The 15092-nt window shown below is 38.0% G+C and overlaps 1 protein-coding gene across 1 annotated transcript in view; it reads left to right on the top strand.

Moving 5' to 3' along the window:
- The window catches only part of BTBD7 (BTB domain containing 7), an 81388-nt gene that overhangs the window by 63922 nt on the left and 2374 nt on the right, over positions 1–15092 (top strand). Inside the window, exons 6-10 of the mRNA XM_069465251.1 lie at positions 3965–4125; positions 6943–7086; positions 8684–8873; positions 11859–12037; positions 14141–14590. Of these exons, the coding sequence (XP_069321352.1) occupies positions 3965–4125; positions 6943–7086; positions 8684–8873; positions 11859–12037; positions 14141–14590 (1124 nt within the window). The remainder of the gene's footprint in view (positions 1–3964; positions 4126–6942; positions 7087–8683; positions 8874–11858; positions 12038–14140; positions 14591–15092) is intronic.

Genomic DNA, 15092 nt, shown 5'->3' with positions numbered 1-15092 from the left:
AAAAATTGACACTATTGCCTGGTGAAAAGAGAAGCTTTTGCTAAAATCCTTTAGTAGAGAGGGTATAGTTTGTAAAAAATAATCAGAAAATCTTATTTTGCAGCTTTAAAAGGATACTCTTTATTGTTCTTACATGCCTAATAATATGTTAATTGATTCATGAAAATATTAGAATGAAAAATTTTACATAATGATTAACGTGTTATAAAAGCATATTGTTGATGAAAGTGTTCTGGAATTGGTGTTGGTGGTTGCACAACAATGTGAATATACTAAAGCCACTGAACTGTATGCTTTAAAATGTTTCAAATGGTGAATTTTATGTTATGTGAATTTTACCTCAAAAAATATGAATACAAAAAAAAAAGCATATTTGTTTATTTTTAAATATTATGGAAGGTAAAAGAGAAATAATACTTCTGAATGACCTCCGTGCCGGGTCACTGCAGAAGAGAGAGAGGCATCATATACAGAAGGGTGGGTTTTCAACTTTGGACACTTATGATTCTGTAGCAGTCTTTTATTTATGTCTGGGATTAGCCCACTCCCCTGTCCTCCACTTATACATTATTGTGTTCCTCTATGTATTGAACCCAAATCAAAAAAATTTAATTAGAAAAATTAAATACAGATTTCTCTTTCCTGTCATTTTTCAATAGTTTTATTTATCTATAATTTATGTATCATAAAGTTCACCTCTTTAAAGTGTTCCAGTCAGTGATTTTAAGTACATTTACAGAGTTGTTCTGTCACATTCTTAAATATATAAAAATTTTGTGCTAAACCTGCCTTCCAGCCTTCTTACAGTGCTGCTTTAATATGCTAGTACCCAAGCACTGAGGAACAAAAGCTGTCGTATTTCATTTCACCTAATTTATTTTTCTGTGGCCTGCAAAAACCTTTAGCAATTCTCAGATTTGAATTTTTTTAAATATAAAAATGACTACAATTAATTTAGAAAGTTTTTAAAATGCAGTCTATCCTCATTTGCAGATTCTGTATTTGCAAATTTACCTACTCACTAAAATTTATTTGTAACCCCAAAAATCAATACTTATGGCACGTTCATGGTCATTCATGGACACATACAGAGTAGCAAAAAATTTGACTCACCCAACAAGCACATTCCCAACCGAAGTAGAACAAGACAATGGCAGGCACTTTGCTGCCTTATTTCAGATATATTGTAAACAAGTGTCCTTTTCACAGTCTATTACCATGTTTTTCAAATTTTTGTGTTTTTTATTAGTGATCTCACTGTTTAAAATGGCCCCCAAGCATAATGAAGTGCTATCTCGTGTTCCTAAGCACAAAAAGGCTGTGTGATGTGCCTTACAGAGAAAACACATGTGTTAGGTAAGCTTAGTTCAGATATGAGTTATAGTGCTGTTGGCTGTGAGTTCAGTGTTAATGAATCAACAATATATATTAAGTTAAAGTATCTTTAGACAGAAACACACACATAAAACAAGGTTATATCTTAATCAGTTGACAAAAATGTTGTGCCCAGGCTGGCCTAGTGGCTCATGCCTGTAATCCTAGCACTCTGGGAGGCCAACGCAGGAGGGTTTCTTGACATCAGGAGTTCGAGATCAGTCTGAGCAACAGTGAGACCCTGTTCAACTAAAAATAGAAAAATTAGCCAGGTGTGGTGGCACATGCCTGTAGTCCCAGCTACTCGGGAGGCTGAGGCAGGAGGATCGCTTGAGCCCAGGGGTTTGAGGTAGCTGTGAGTTGATTGAGGCCACGGCACTCGCCAGGGTGACAGAGTGAGACTCTGTCTCAAAAAAAAAAAAAAAAAAAATCCTCAAAAACCAATATATAACATTTCTCCTTAAAAAGAAAAAAAAAGAGAGAGAAAGTTGTGCCCAGAGGCTCGCAGGAACCTAACCCTAGAAGCAATAGTTCAGTATTCGCTAATTCATTGTTCATGTAGGCTTTATAAAACATAACTACTGCAAATTACAAGAATCAATTGTATATACCTCTGCATAATCATCATAGGCCATAGGCTTATTCATTGATGTAAATTTGGTAATGACGAAATGTCATTTATTTGAGGCAGATACTGAGCGTGCTTAAGGGATAAAATTTCCCTTAAAACAGTAGTTTTCAAACTGAGTTAGAATGAAAGGTTCTTCTGTAGGGATAAGAACGAAGCTAAGTGAACCAGGCCACACCTTTGTTTCAGTCACCTTTATTTTATATATAAGGGTTCTGCCCTTACCTATTACATATTTGGGCCGGGTGCGGTGGCTCACGCCTGTAATCCTAGCACTCTGGGAGGCCGAGGCGGGAGGATCGCTCAAGTCAGGAGTTTGAGACCAGCCTGAACAAGAGCGAGATCCCATCTCTACTAAAAAATAGAAAGGAATTAACCGGACAACTAAAAATATATAGAAAAAATCAGCCGGGCATGGTGGCGCATGCCTGTAGTCCCAGCTACTTGGGAGGCTAAGGCAGTAGGATTGCTTGAGCCCAAGAGTTTGAGGTTGCTGTGAGCTAGGCTGACGCCACGGCACTCTAGCCCAGGCAACAGAGTGAGACTCTGTCTCACCAAAAAAAAAAAAAAAAAAACCTACATGTTTGGGGGATTTCCTGTAAGATTTTGTATGAAAACAGGATGCCACTGCTTTAAGAAAAAAAATATTTTGAAAAGCAATGCCTTATATAAGTATGGGGCCAAATCATAGCAAGGCAAGAAAAACAAACCTTTTTCTATACACTGGCAACAATTTTATTTTGAATGACTCCAGAAAAGTCTTAGCTTATCAAAAACAATATCTCTTTTTATATAAGTATATATGTATATATAGATATTAGTTTGTCTAAGAATATTTATTTTAAAAATTACTTAATCCTAGCACTCTGGGAGGCCGAGGTGGGCGGATCGTTTGAGCTCAGGAGTTCGAGACCAGCCTGAGCAAGAGCGAGACCCCATCTCTACTAAAAATAGAAAGAAATTATATGGACAGCTAAAAATATATATAGAAAAAATTAGCCGGGCATGGTGGCGCATGCCTGTAGTCCCAGCTACTCGGGAGGCTGAGACAGGAGGATCACTTGAGCTCAGGAGTTTGAGGTTGCTGTGAGCTAGGCTGACGCCACGGCACTCACTCTAGCCTGGGCAACAGAGTGAGACTCTGTCTCAAAAAAAAAAAAAAAAAAAATTACCATTTACATTCATGAATGGTAATAATCTTATTCAGTGTTAATTTTTTAAGGAAAAAATACAGCCCCTAGGTTAAAGATATGATTAAAGATTTCCAAAATTATGTAACTTTTCTTCCCATTTCATTGTCATAAGCATATGTGATATGCTTTCCCTTTCACTAATATCCAATGAAGAAAACATTTATTATCTGCTCTGGACAATGGACATATATTACATGTCAAAGATCAAAGTGTCTACTTTTATGCAGTAACATTTCCACATTGTAGAAATTTAGGAGACTTTCATAAAAATCTTAAAACTAGATAGAGTGCACACTAGGTTTTGCTGCTTTGGACACCAAGTGATATATATGTTGTTAAATTGCTGTTAAACATATATAGCCTAATGAGCTTACTGATAACCTACAGTGGCCAGAAGTACCATATGCCCTACAATGTCCTTATTGTACTGAAAACTGGCCACAAAACTGAGACAGCTTAAGAAAAAGCCCTTAGTCAAACTAGATTTTAATAGATTGTCATCTTTTCTCCTTTGAGTTAGTATATAGAAAAGAATATTCTTTATTGAAGAACAATCGTAAAAGAATGTTATTGTACTGTTGACACCATGCTTTTTGTTTGTCCAAGAACATCTCTATTAAATAAACTTCTTATGAAAGAAAAAGAATTGATTTATAACCCTTTTGAAGTATTATAGAGTGATAGTGAAAGTGTATGTACTAGAGAAGAAAGTAAGCCTATCTCTGAACATTTGGATTTCGTTGGAGACTTTTCATTTTCTGTCTCATAGAGCCAAACTTACTGAGTGGCACTGCCCATAGTGTGAACAAAAGAGGTGTAAAAAGACGAGACCTGGACATGGAAGAGCTGAGAGAGATCCTTTCTTCTCTCTTACCTTTTGTGCGAATTGAACACATCTTACCTATAAACAGTGAAGTCTTAAGTGATGCAGTAAGTGTTTTTCTTCATTTATCCATGTCATGAAAAGAAAAATGCCAGGCTTATCTCTCTTTTTTTAATCTTTGTAAATAATTTCTGCAACTAATGAAGTATTGTGAAACTGTAAATTCCATGAGTACAGAGACAGATGTCTGTTGTGTACAGTGTTATGTCCCTAGAGAGTTGAGTGGGCAAATAGGTCTGCCTTTTAGAAGAGTATCATTTCTAGGGGAGTTAAATTCAGTCATTTATCAGTGTAGATCAGAAAGGAAAAGGTAGAAATTGCCTTTGGAGACTCTTCAAGAAGAGCAAATGAATCAAAGAGTGGTGGGGGGAGATTGGTTCAATACAATTCAATATAAAAGGAATCAATGGACTTTCTGACTGTATTTCAGACCCAGGTGAAAATAATAGAGCTAATCATGTTATTTTTATAATTTCTTTTAAATGGGGAATTTTGAAAAAGCTAACAATTGCTTGAATTAATGGATAGGAAAAATCAACATTATATATATTAGTTCTTCACGAATTAGTTTCTAAATTTAATGGAATGCTTGTAGAGATCATAATAGTTTTTCAACTGCATAAAAACATTATAAAAGTCACCTGGAAAAACAAACTGTAAAAAAATTTTTTTAAGCTCTCCAAACATGACATGATGAAGAAGGGATAACTCTTCTAGAATGTAAAATATACTTTAAAATGCTAATGTTTAATCTGTGATGCTAGCATAGCAGATAAGACAGAATAGTCCAGAGAAAGATTTTAGTTAATATAAGAATTAAACATATAATAAACAAGCTATCACAAATCAGTGTGGTATGGAATTAACTGATTAGCAGGGGAGGAGGAAATTTGTTTAAAGTTAAACCATCATTTCACTTGCACACAAAATTAATCCCTATTAGATTGAAGAATTAAATGTTAAATTGAAAATGGAAAAACTAGGCCGGGCGCGGTGGCTCACGCCCGTAATCCTAGCAATCTGGGAGGCCGAGGCAGGAGGATCGCTCGAGGTCAGGAGTTCGAGACCAGCCTGAGCAAGAGCAAGACCCCATCTCTACTAAAAAATAGAAAGAAATTAACCGGACAACTAAAAATATATAGAAAAAATTAGCTAGGCATGGTGGCGCATGCCTGTAGTCCCAGCTACTCGGGAGACTGAAGCAGGAAGGATTGCTTGAGCCCAAGAGTTTGAGGTTGCTATGAGCTAGGCAGACACCCCAGCACTCTAGCCTGGGCAACAGAGTGAGACACTGTCCCCCAAAAAATAATGGAAAAACTAGAAGAAAACAATTAAATATGGAATCTCTGATGAAAAAAAAAAAGGTGTAGTCTCACTAGTAATCACACACACATCAAAAGAAAGAAAAATAAAACATCAAGTCCAGCCTGGGCAACATAGCAAGACCCCCATCTGTATGAAAAAATTTTATAAATATTAGTGATAAGTGGTGGTGTGCACCTGTAGTTTTAGTTACTGGGGAGGCTGAGCCAGGAGGATCGTTTGAGCCCCAGTAGTTGGAAGTTGCAGTGAGCTTTGATTGCACCACTGCACTCCAGCCTGGGCAAAGAGTGAAATACTGTCTCCAAAAAAAAAAAAAAAAAAAAATTAAGTTATCATTTTGTCACTTATTAAGGCTATAGTAAATTATAGTGTGACTACTAAACAGAATATATTGCAGCCTAAACAATGCTTATAAAGACAAATATAGCAACATGGAAAATGCTAATGATGGAATATAACTGAAAGAAGGAAGATACACAATATGTATTTTTAGGTATTCTAGAGTTCAATTATGTAAAAATTCATTTGGAAAAGACTGGAAGGAAGTATATCAACAATTGTAATAGATGCATTGATTTTTTTCTTTGTTTTGTAAATACTAGATAATGCTATATTTTACTAGTTAAAAGTAATTTTAGCCATTAGATGTTTATTATTTCAAGAATAATATTGGAGAAATAACTTTTGGTTGGTTTTAAAACCTGGGACTCAAATCACATTCAACACTGTATTTAGTTTAGGAAAATATTTTAGAACGTTGGTTAGAAAATATATATCTCTGCTCTTAATTCCATGCCTAATACATAATGAGTACCCAGTAAAAGTTTGCTAATAATGGCTGTTAACTTTCATGCTCTTAGTATGTGCTAAGCACTGTGCCAAGTGCTTTTGCCTTCATTTAATCTTCACAACCACCTTAGGAACTGCAGGTACTTAATTTAGATTTTCCTAGCATCAATCAGGAAACAATAGGGTAGCCACATTCAGTTAGTTTTTCAGTGCCCCACCTCCAGGGCCATACAGGTGCCCTTAAAGTAAGGCCCAGGAAAAATGAGATGTCCATGATCATGTGGCTGTTAAATGGGGAGTTGCGGTTTGAGCCAAGTCTGCCTTCCTCTGTGCTAGCCTGCCTGTATCTTTGTCCTGTAGATACGTGCTCAAGTCAGTGGTCTCGTTTTGTCTTCGGGGAGAGGGGGCAGTGAATGGGGATGGAATCAGTTCCCTAGACGAGAAAGGAAAAAAATAAAAATGGTTTTCATCAAGAGTTCTGAAATTTAGTCCAACTCACTACATTTTAATTAATGTGTCTCTTGTTTTTAAAAACATCATCTCTCTATTTAGAAAAAAATGGGAAGTATCTTTTTATTGCTGAATCCTTTAATTAGTAAACTTTTGAAATATTTCTAAATTTCACATACATTGCTAAATTATTTAAATGGTAAAGTTTGTACATTTTGATTTATAGGTACAAATATTTTTATCTTAGTAGCATTATAGTGCTACACAGATCTCTAGTTTATCTAAAATAAATTTTTTTTAAGATGAAAAGAGGCTTGATCAGTACTCCTCCATCAGACATGCTTCCCACAACAGAAGGTGGAAAGTCAAATGCCTGGTTACGGCAAAAAAATGCTGGCATATATGTTCGTCCTCGGCTGTTCTCTCCCTATGTGGAAGAAGCAAAGGTAATGATGACCATTTGAAGATAGTAGACTACTTTATTGTAAACCATATGCATAAAGAGCTTTATTGTAGTATTATTGAAATATTTGGAAATAGCCTATATTTCCAATAATAGGGAAAATGAAAATAAATTCTAGTTAGACTACTCAACAAAATAGTTTTCTGAAATGTTTAATTATCAAGCATGTTTTTAAAACTTAGGTCATATTAAAACGAATTTTATCTTTTTCTCATGTTAGGTTCCTTGCAAAATGTTAACTTAATTGCCTTGCAAATTGTTAGCATTTTACTGAAATAGTTGTCAGTATTTTGTCATCTTGGGAACGGGGAAAATGTTCTGAAAGAATATTGCACACATTTTTGTCTTTGTAAATTAAAGGAATACCATGATCTCTTCTAACATATTTCTGTAATAACTGACTGTTGGAAATTGTGTTTAGTTTTAGAATAAGTACACAAACTAAGAATTCAGGCTTATTAAGTAAATAGTTGGCATCATATATTCGATAAAGAACTCTTAAAGAAAATACAGTAATATAAAATTGAAATATTGTAATTTTTATTAGATGTATTCAGCCATGAGAACTTTTGGGTGGCCTTTTGAGGAAATGACAGTCTTTAAAAGTAAGAGATTGTCTGGGCACGGTAGCTCATGCATGTAATGCCAGCACTTTGAGAGACCAAGCAGGAGGGTTACTTGGGACCTGGAGTTTGAGACCAGTCTGGGCAACCTAGTGAAACCCCATCTCTGCAAAGAAATTTGAAAATTAGCCATGCACAATCGTACATGCCTGTAGTCCCAGCTACTCAGGAACCTGAGGCAGGAAGATCACTTGAGCCCAGGAGTACAAGGCTGCAGTAAGCTATGATTGTGCCGCCACTACACTCCAGCTGCCATGTTTCTTTAAAAAAAAAAAAGAGAGAGAGAGATCATCATTAAGCTTTCTAACGTAAATTTGTAAGGCAAATAGTGTGTTTGGGTATAGAATTAAGTTGTCTTACATTTTCTCATTTTTATTGCCAGAATTCCTCGTTTAAGATATATGAAAGGATTTGTGAGAAGTCTGTTTTATTGAGTAGGTTGCTAACGCACCTCTTGTTGAGTAGTTGACATTTTAAAATAGTTCTAAAGCATAGGAGAGAAGCAGAATGGTTGGGTCTGGTCTCTCCAAAATAAGTGCAGTGCTTAATGTTGCTCAGACAGCGGAGGCTTTCACAAAGGTCCAGTCTGGTGATAAATGGTCTATGATATACTAGACCTAACCTCCATTTTTTCTCCCCCAAGACCAGGCAGCCAAAAGCTAATCAGACATTCCTCCAGAATGTCCTGGTTCCTCAGATGGCCGTGCCCAACACGTAAGGAGATAATTGCCCCCAGTAAATGTAAAAAATGTTTATACATTATCTCATTTTGGTCATTCTGCAGTTTGGTGAGATAGATTCACCTAAGACTAATTTAGCAAAATTAGATTTATTTATAGGTCTTAAATTTACTCTGTTTTAAATATTTTGTATTTTGAAGGTAATAATCTTCCTCCAAATGTGATTTAACACAGATAAAGATTGACTGATTCTGTTAATACTAAATTATTATTTCAGTCAGTGCTAGACGAGATGATGGTGGAACAAACAGATCTTGTGCGTTTGCGAATGGTTAGAATGTCCAATGTGCCAGACACACTCTACATGGTCAATAACGCCGTGCCACAGTGTTGTCACATGATCAGCCACCAGCAGATCAGCAGTAACCAGTCAAGCCCTCCTTCAGTTGTAGCCAATGAAATTCCAGGTAAGGCAGTTTGTCAGACATTATATTTAAATGAATAACCTTATCGTTTTTTGTAATTGCTGATGTTTGAACCTCCTTATATATGCTAATTCTCTCCATGTTTTAATACCCTTTATGCATTGTTCTCCTTAAAGAATTAATACTTATAAGCTAAGATTTTTGTTTTATATTTTATTTTATATTATATTAATTAGTATACACAGTTTTTCAGTTTAGCCTAAAGTTTCTCATCCTTGGCCCTATTGGCATTTAAGGAAGGCTGAATGATTCCATGTAGAGGGAGCTATCCTGTGCATTGTAGGGTGTTCAGCCACATCCCTGGGCTGTACTTACTAGATGCTAGTAGTGCATGCACGCTCACGCGTGCTCTCTCACACACACCCCTTTGTGATAACCTTCTGGAAGCAGTTTTATGTTTCCAGACATTGGCAAATGTGCCCTATAGGGCAAAATCACTCCTGCTGAGAACCAGTGGTGTAGAGAAATTCATACTGTTTTCATCACCATAGGTTATTTCTCACATTATAAGACCTTTAGGAAAGTAATAGGTACTTAGACCTTTGAGTCCATGTATGTCCCCCAAAAACGTGATCACCATGGGAAGTTTATTGCAGCACAGGCTTATGTCTTAAGACTTTGAGGGAATTGGCCATAGATCAGGTATAACTGTCATGTCCAAAACTTTAGAGCATCAGTTAATGTTGACTTGAACCAAAGGGTTCTAGTGTGTCAGTTCTAAGGTAAGAAAAATAACAGTGATCTGGTGGACAGAAATACATGGCTCTTGCCAATTACCATTGCAAGATTCGAAATAAAAACCAGAAAACTATAGCAGTGGAAATAGCATTATTTATTTGTATTTATAAATGTTTGTTTCAATTAAAGATAAATAAAAGATATAATGACACTTAATTGAATGCATATGTTTTATTCTGGGACAAATGTTTTTCATCAGTTGCTGCCTTATCAGATTTGGCCACCATATGTTTACTTAAAATACATATTGGATGACAGTATGAAAAGAAATATTTCTTTAGCTGTTTGTACAGATTTTGAAGCTTTGGTAATTAGCACTGTTTTTTAGGCTTGAGTTAATGTGATTGAATATCAGCATAATTTAATCTTAGAACTCAATCTCAGAAGCCCAGAGACATTCACAAGTATGCTTAGGAAAATAAGGCTTGTGTCTCTGTTTAGCTAAGGGGCATGATCCTATTCATGTCATCCTAGGTTCTTCTCACTTCCTTGCCCACACTCTAATGAAAAGGCTCTATAGCTTTTTGCAGAAGATTTGTGGGCTCATATCCTGGCTCTGTTACTTTGTATGACTTCGGACAAGCTATTTTCTTGAACATTTCCTCATCTGTAAAATGGGGATAGTATCTCCTTTCAAGAGTTCTTGTGAGGATTTAATGAAGTACCATGAGTAACATGCTTAGGAGTTTGCCTGGCACAAAGTAAGTACTCAGTAAATGCTAGCTCCCTTTTCCCCCCAAAAATAATAATCAGTCATTAACCTAGTCAGTTTATCTCATAAATATTTATAGACTTCATCCCCTCTTCTCCAGCCTTACAGCACAGCCTCAGTTCAGGTTCCAAACCAGCGTTCCCTCTCATCTGACTTCCATTCTGCCCTTTGCACCACTGGTCAGCACACTTTTTCTATAAAGGCCAGATAGTAAACATTTTAGGGTTTGTGGGCCATGCAGTGTCTATTGCATCTACTCAGCTCTCACACAACAGTCAGAGACAACACCTAAATGAATGGGTACAGCTGTATTCCAGTAGAACTTTATTTACAATAACAGACAGCAGTCTCGATTTAGCCTGCAGGTCACAGTTTGCCTCCTCCTTTGTACACTAGTGTCAGAGTGTACCTGATCACAGCTCTGGTCCTGTTGTCCCCCTGCACGAGTGACTACCTATTGTGCACAGGATACAGTTTAAATTCCTTAACCATGATCTGCCCCTACCAATCTTTCCAGCCTCCTCTCTTAATCTTCCTGCTTACAGCTCTGAACCCTTAAGGTCTCCTGGCTATACCAGGTGCTTGTGTCATGCTGTCTCTCACTGCAGGTTTTATACATGCCCTGTCCTTCTGCTCAGAAAGCCCTACCTATCCACCTACCCCACCACTTTCTTTGTCTAAGAAGCCTCTCCTGCCTGCCCCCAGTCTGGGCTGGGTGCCCCTTCTTCTCAGTCCTTCAGCATCCTTTGCATATTTCTCTCCGTGAGCATTTATGATCCTGTGTGGTACTTGTTTACTTAGTTCACGTCACTAAGCCATAACTTTTTGAGGACAGGGATCATGTTTTTTATTTTATGCACCCTAATACCCAAGTCCAATCCCTGGTATGTAGTCAGGACTCAAAAACTTATTTGATGTAATCCTAGCAAGTCAAGGCAAGAGGGTTGCTGGAGGCCAGGAGTTTAAGACCAGCATAAGCAAGAGTGGGACACTGTCTTTACCAAAAAACAGAAAAGTTAGCTGGGCATGGTGACGTGGACCTGTAGTCCCAGCTACTCTGGAGGCTGGAGCAGGAGGATCACTTGAGCCCAGGAGTTGGAGGTTGCAGTGAGCAGTGATCATGCCACTGCACTCTAGCCCGAGTGATAGAGCAAGACTCTGTCTCAAAAAAAAAAAAAACTTATTTGAACAAAAGAATGAATATATTTAAAAGACTTAAGAAATTTCCTGAGATTCAGAAGAGAATATGTACAAGTAAAATTTTTTCTGAGCATGAACTAAAATAATTCAACTAAAGAGCTATTTGAGATGATCAAGAGCCTTTTGGGCACAGTGAAATTTCAAAACCTTTAAAAATAATTAGAGGTATATAAATTACTATGTTAAGGGAAATTAAAATGCTATCTGAAAAGTTTATAAGATTCTAGTACAAAACACATGCTTTTTTCCTTGTGCTCACTGGGTGGTCTTTTGTGTAGCTCAGGAATTTTGCCCGCACACTGTTTTTCTCCTTCCAGTTCCTCGTCTCCTCATTATGAAAGACATGGTCAGACGACTGCAGGAACTCCGACACACCGAGCAGGTGCAGAGGGCCTATGCACTGAACTGTGGAGAAGGCGCCACTGTCAGCTATGAGATTCAGATCCGAGTACTAAGGGAGTTTGGCCTTGCAGATGCTGCTGCAGAACTATTGCAGGTAGGAAACAGCGTGAAACTATTTAAAGTAGGGGAGCCTTGCCCATCAGTTCAGCGGTGTTTTAGACATCCTGAGGAGCCCTCAGCTTGCTTCTTTTTCTTCATATGTGCTCTTTCACTGCCTCTGGTATCTTTGATAACCTGCAGGTCCCTCCTGGTGAGAGGCAGTGTGGTGGACTGGACTGAGCACAGGTCTAAAATGAGATCTGGGTTTATATCCTGTCTCTGCTGCTTACTAATCAGTTAATTTGGAATGAGTTACTTAACCACCCTGAGCATCAGTTCCCTTGCCTGCAAAATGGATTGTTGTGAAGATCCGAGGTGCTACATATAAAGCAACTGTGTATCTGGTATATAACAAGCATACAGTGGTGACTGCTAAAAAGCTTCTTGGTGTGTATGCCCAACGGAGGTGGCAGAGGAAGTAAAAATTCTGAACTTCCTCTGCTCTCTCTGCCTAGTTTGGTCACTAGTTTTCAGGTTTGGTCTACTGCCATACTCCCCCTTTTTCCCTCTCTCCTCCCCTTAAAAGAAATTTTTTGTATGAGGGTTCAAACTCAAGCATGAGAATCAAGGAATGAGTGCTCTATTTTTTTTTTTTTTTTTTAAACCTAGCAGAAAAAACTTTTCTAGAAATAAGTAAGAGCAATAGCATTGGTTTTGCAATTAAGAGAGAATTTATAAAGTAGTCTGATCGTAACCACTAAATCAAAGTCTTAAATAAAATGTAATTTCATCTGGTCAAGTGATTCAAACATTTTGTTTCAGCAAGGCGGGAGGATTGCATGAAGCCAGGAGTTTGAGACCAGCCCGAGCAAGAGCGAGACCTGGTCTCTACAAAAAATAGAAAAATTAGCCAGATGAGGTGGCATGCACCTATAGTCCCAGCTACTCAGGAGGCTGAGGCAGGAGGATTGCTTGAGCCCAGGAGTTTGAGGTTGCAGTGAACTATGATGCCACTACACTCTAGCCCAGGCAACAGAGTGAGACCCTGTCTCAAAAAAAAAAAAAAAAAGAAAGAAAGGTCTTGCCACTGACTCTAAACTCCTTTAGCTTTTACAAAAGGGTAATGTAGTGTGGTGTTCTTCAATAAGGCAGCAAGCCATTTTTAGGTTCTTGATTTTCTTTTTTTTTTTTTTGCTATAGTTTACATCCTTAAAATAAATAGTCTGGTTTTCTACTCATTTCTTTTTTTTTTTTTGAGACAGAGTCTCACTTTGTTGCCCAGGCTAGAGTGAGTGCCGTGGCGTCAGCCTAGCTCACAGCAACCTCAAACTCCCGAGCTCAAGGGATCCTCCTGTCTCAGCCTCCCGAGTAGTTGGGACTACAGGCATGCGCCACCATGCCCGGCTAATTTTTTCTATATATATTTTTAGCTGTCCATATAATTTCTTTCTATTTTTAGTAGAGATGGGGTCTCGCTCTTGCTCAGGCTGGTCTCGAACTCCTGAGCTCAAACGATCCGCCCACCTCGGCCTCCCAGAGTGCTAGGATTACAGGCGTGAGCCACCGCGCCCGGCCAGTTTTCTACTCATTTCTTTCCCCTTTACCATTCTAAATTCGGTCTTAATTTGATATCTTAAATTGTTTAAAAGTAAGTATTCTCATATAATATTTACCAAAATATTAAACTTAGTCATGTCTAATGGGTAAGGAATAGTATTTTGTAGTCTTTAGTTCAAAGCATATACAAATGTTTTGTCAGAAACTTTCTAGAAGATCCTCAGTTATATGCCTTTTCTTCCTTTGGTGTTTACTGTTAATCTTATGTTCTTAGAAAAGACATATTTGAATTAGTTTATATTAACCTGTTTTTGCTTTATCACTTAATCTTACAAAAGATGACCTACTTGCTGGAATATTCAATTGAGTAGCTCCCCTCGATAGCTGTGTCTTAGGCTACATAGGCTGCACTCTGCCCCCTTTGTACTATTATTAAGGTCATTTTTTCTTGGGCTTCTGGCCTAGACATTATATTGTACCTTTTACTCTTGCAGAATGTGGTTTTCTTAGATACCTCACTTAATTCTCTCAGCCTGTAAATTTCCATCTATGAAATCTGCTAATAAATGTCCTTTTTTTTTTTTTTTTTAATCTTTCTTAGAATCCTCACAAATTCTTTCCTGATGAACGTTTTGGGGATGAAAGTCCGCTCTTGACAATGAGACAGCCTGGGAGATGTCGCATTAACAGTACCCCTCCTACAGAAACCATGTTTACAGACCTGGACTCTTTTGTGGCCTTCCATCCACCCTTGCCCCCTCCACCACCTCCCTACCACCCCCCAGCTACCCCAATCCACAACCAACTCAAAGCAAGCTGGAAACAAAGACCTCCCAGTCAGCATCCTTCACGTTCATTTTCTTATCCCTGTAATCATTCGCTGTTCCACTCCAGAACAGCTCCTAAAGCTGGCCCTCCCCCAGTCTACTTGCCGGGCGTTAAAGCAGCACCACCAGATTGTACCAACACCGCAGGCCTGGGGAGGCAGACAGTGGCTACTGCTGCTGCCGCCGCTGCCACCTCAGCGACAGTAGCATCTGAGAAACAAGTGGTAAGTCAACATTGAAGCAACCTGCCTAAAATTAAAAGTTTATGGAATATTAGAAGAAATTATCTTGGCCCCAGGAGCCCCACTGGGACTCAGCAGTGCCCAAAAGTATTGCTGACAAGCTGAAAGCATAGACATTTGAGGGGTGGAAAACAGGGGAGGAAAAAAAGCTAGTATAGGTGAGTGAAAAAGGACAAGAGGAGAGAGGACTAGAGGTGCAAATGATAAGTGTCATTGAGTGTCTTCCTTACCGTACGTTCATGTGCCAGAGTTAGGAAGGAGTAGGGTTACTGAGCAATGCACAGGGATATGCCAGTTTCATAATGTTCTGTTCAAGCACATGTCTAGAATCTGTCCCTAACTTCTATTCTACTCTTCTGTAGAATCTACTGTTCTAGTGAATGCTTTGATGGGACAGGAACAGGAAGTTACTTACAACTAAGTACAGTGTACCATCAGGAATAATGTGGAAAAGGCTTCCCGTTCAGAAAACAGGCAGAAAATG

The sequence above is a fragment of the Eulemur rufifrons genome, chromosome 2, assembly GCF_041146395.1.
Source record: "Eulemur rufifrons isolate Redbay chromosome 2, OSU_ERuf_1, whole genome shotgun sequence".
In the NCBI taxonomy this organism is placed as follows: Eukaryota; Metazoa; Chordata; class Mammalia; order Primates; family Lemuridae; genus Eulemur; species Eulemur rufifrons.
This window is presented reverse-complemented; position numbering and strand designations above follow the sequence as displayed.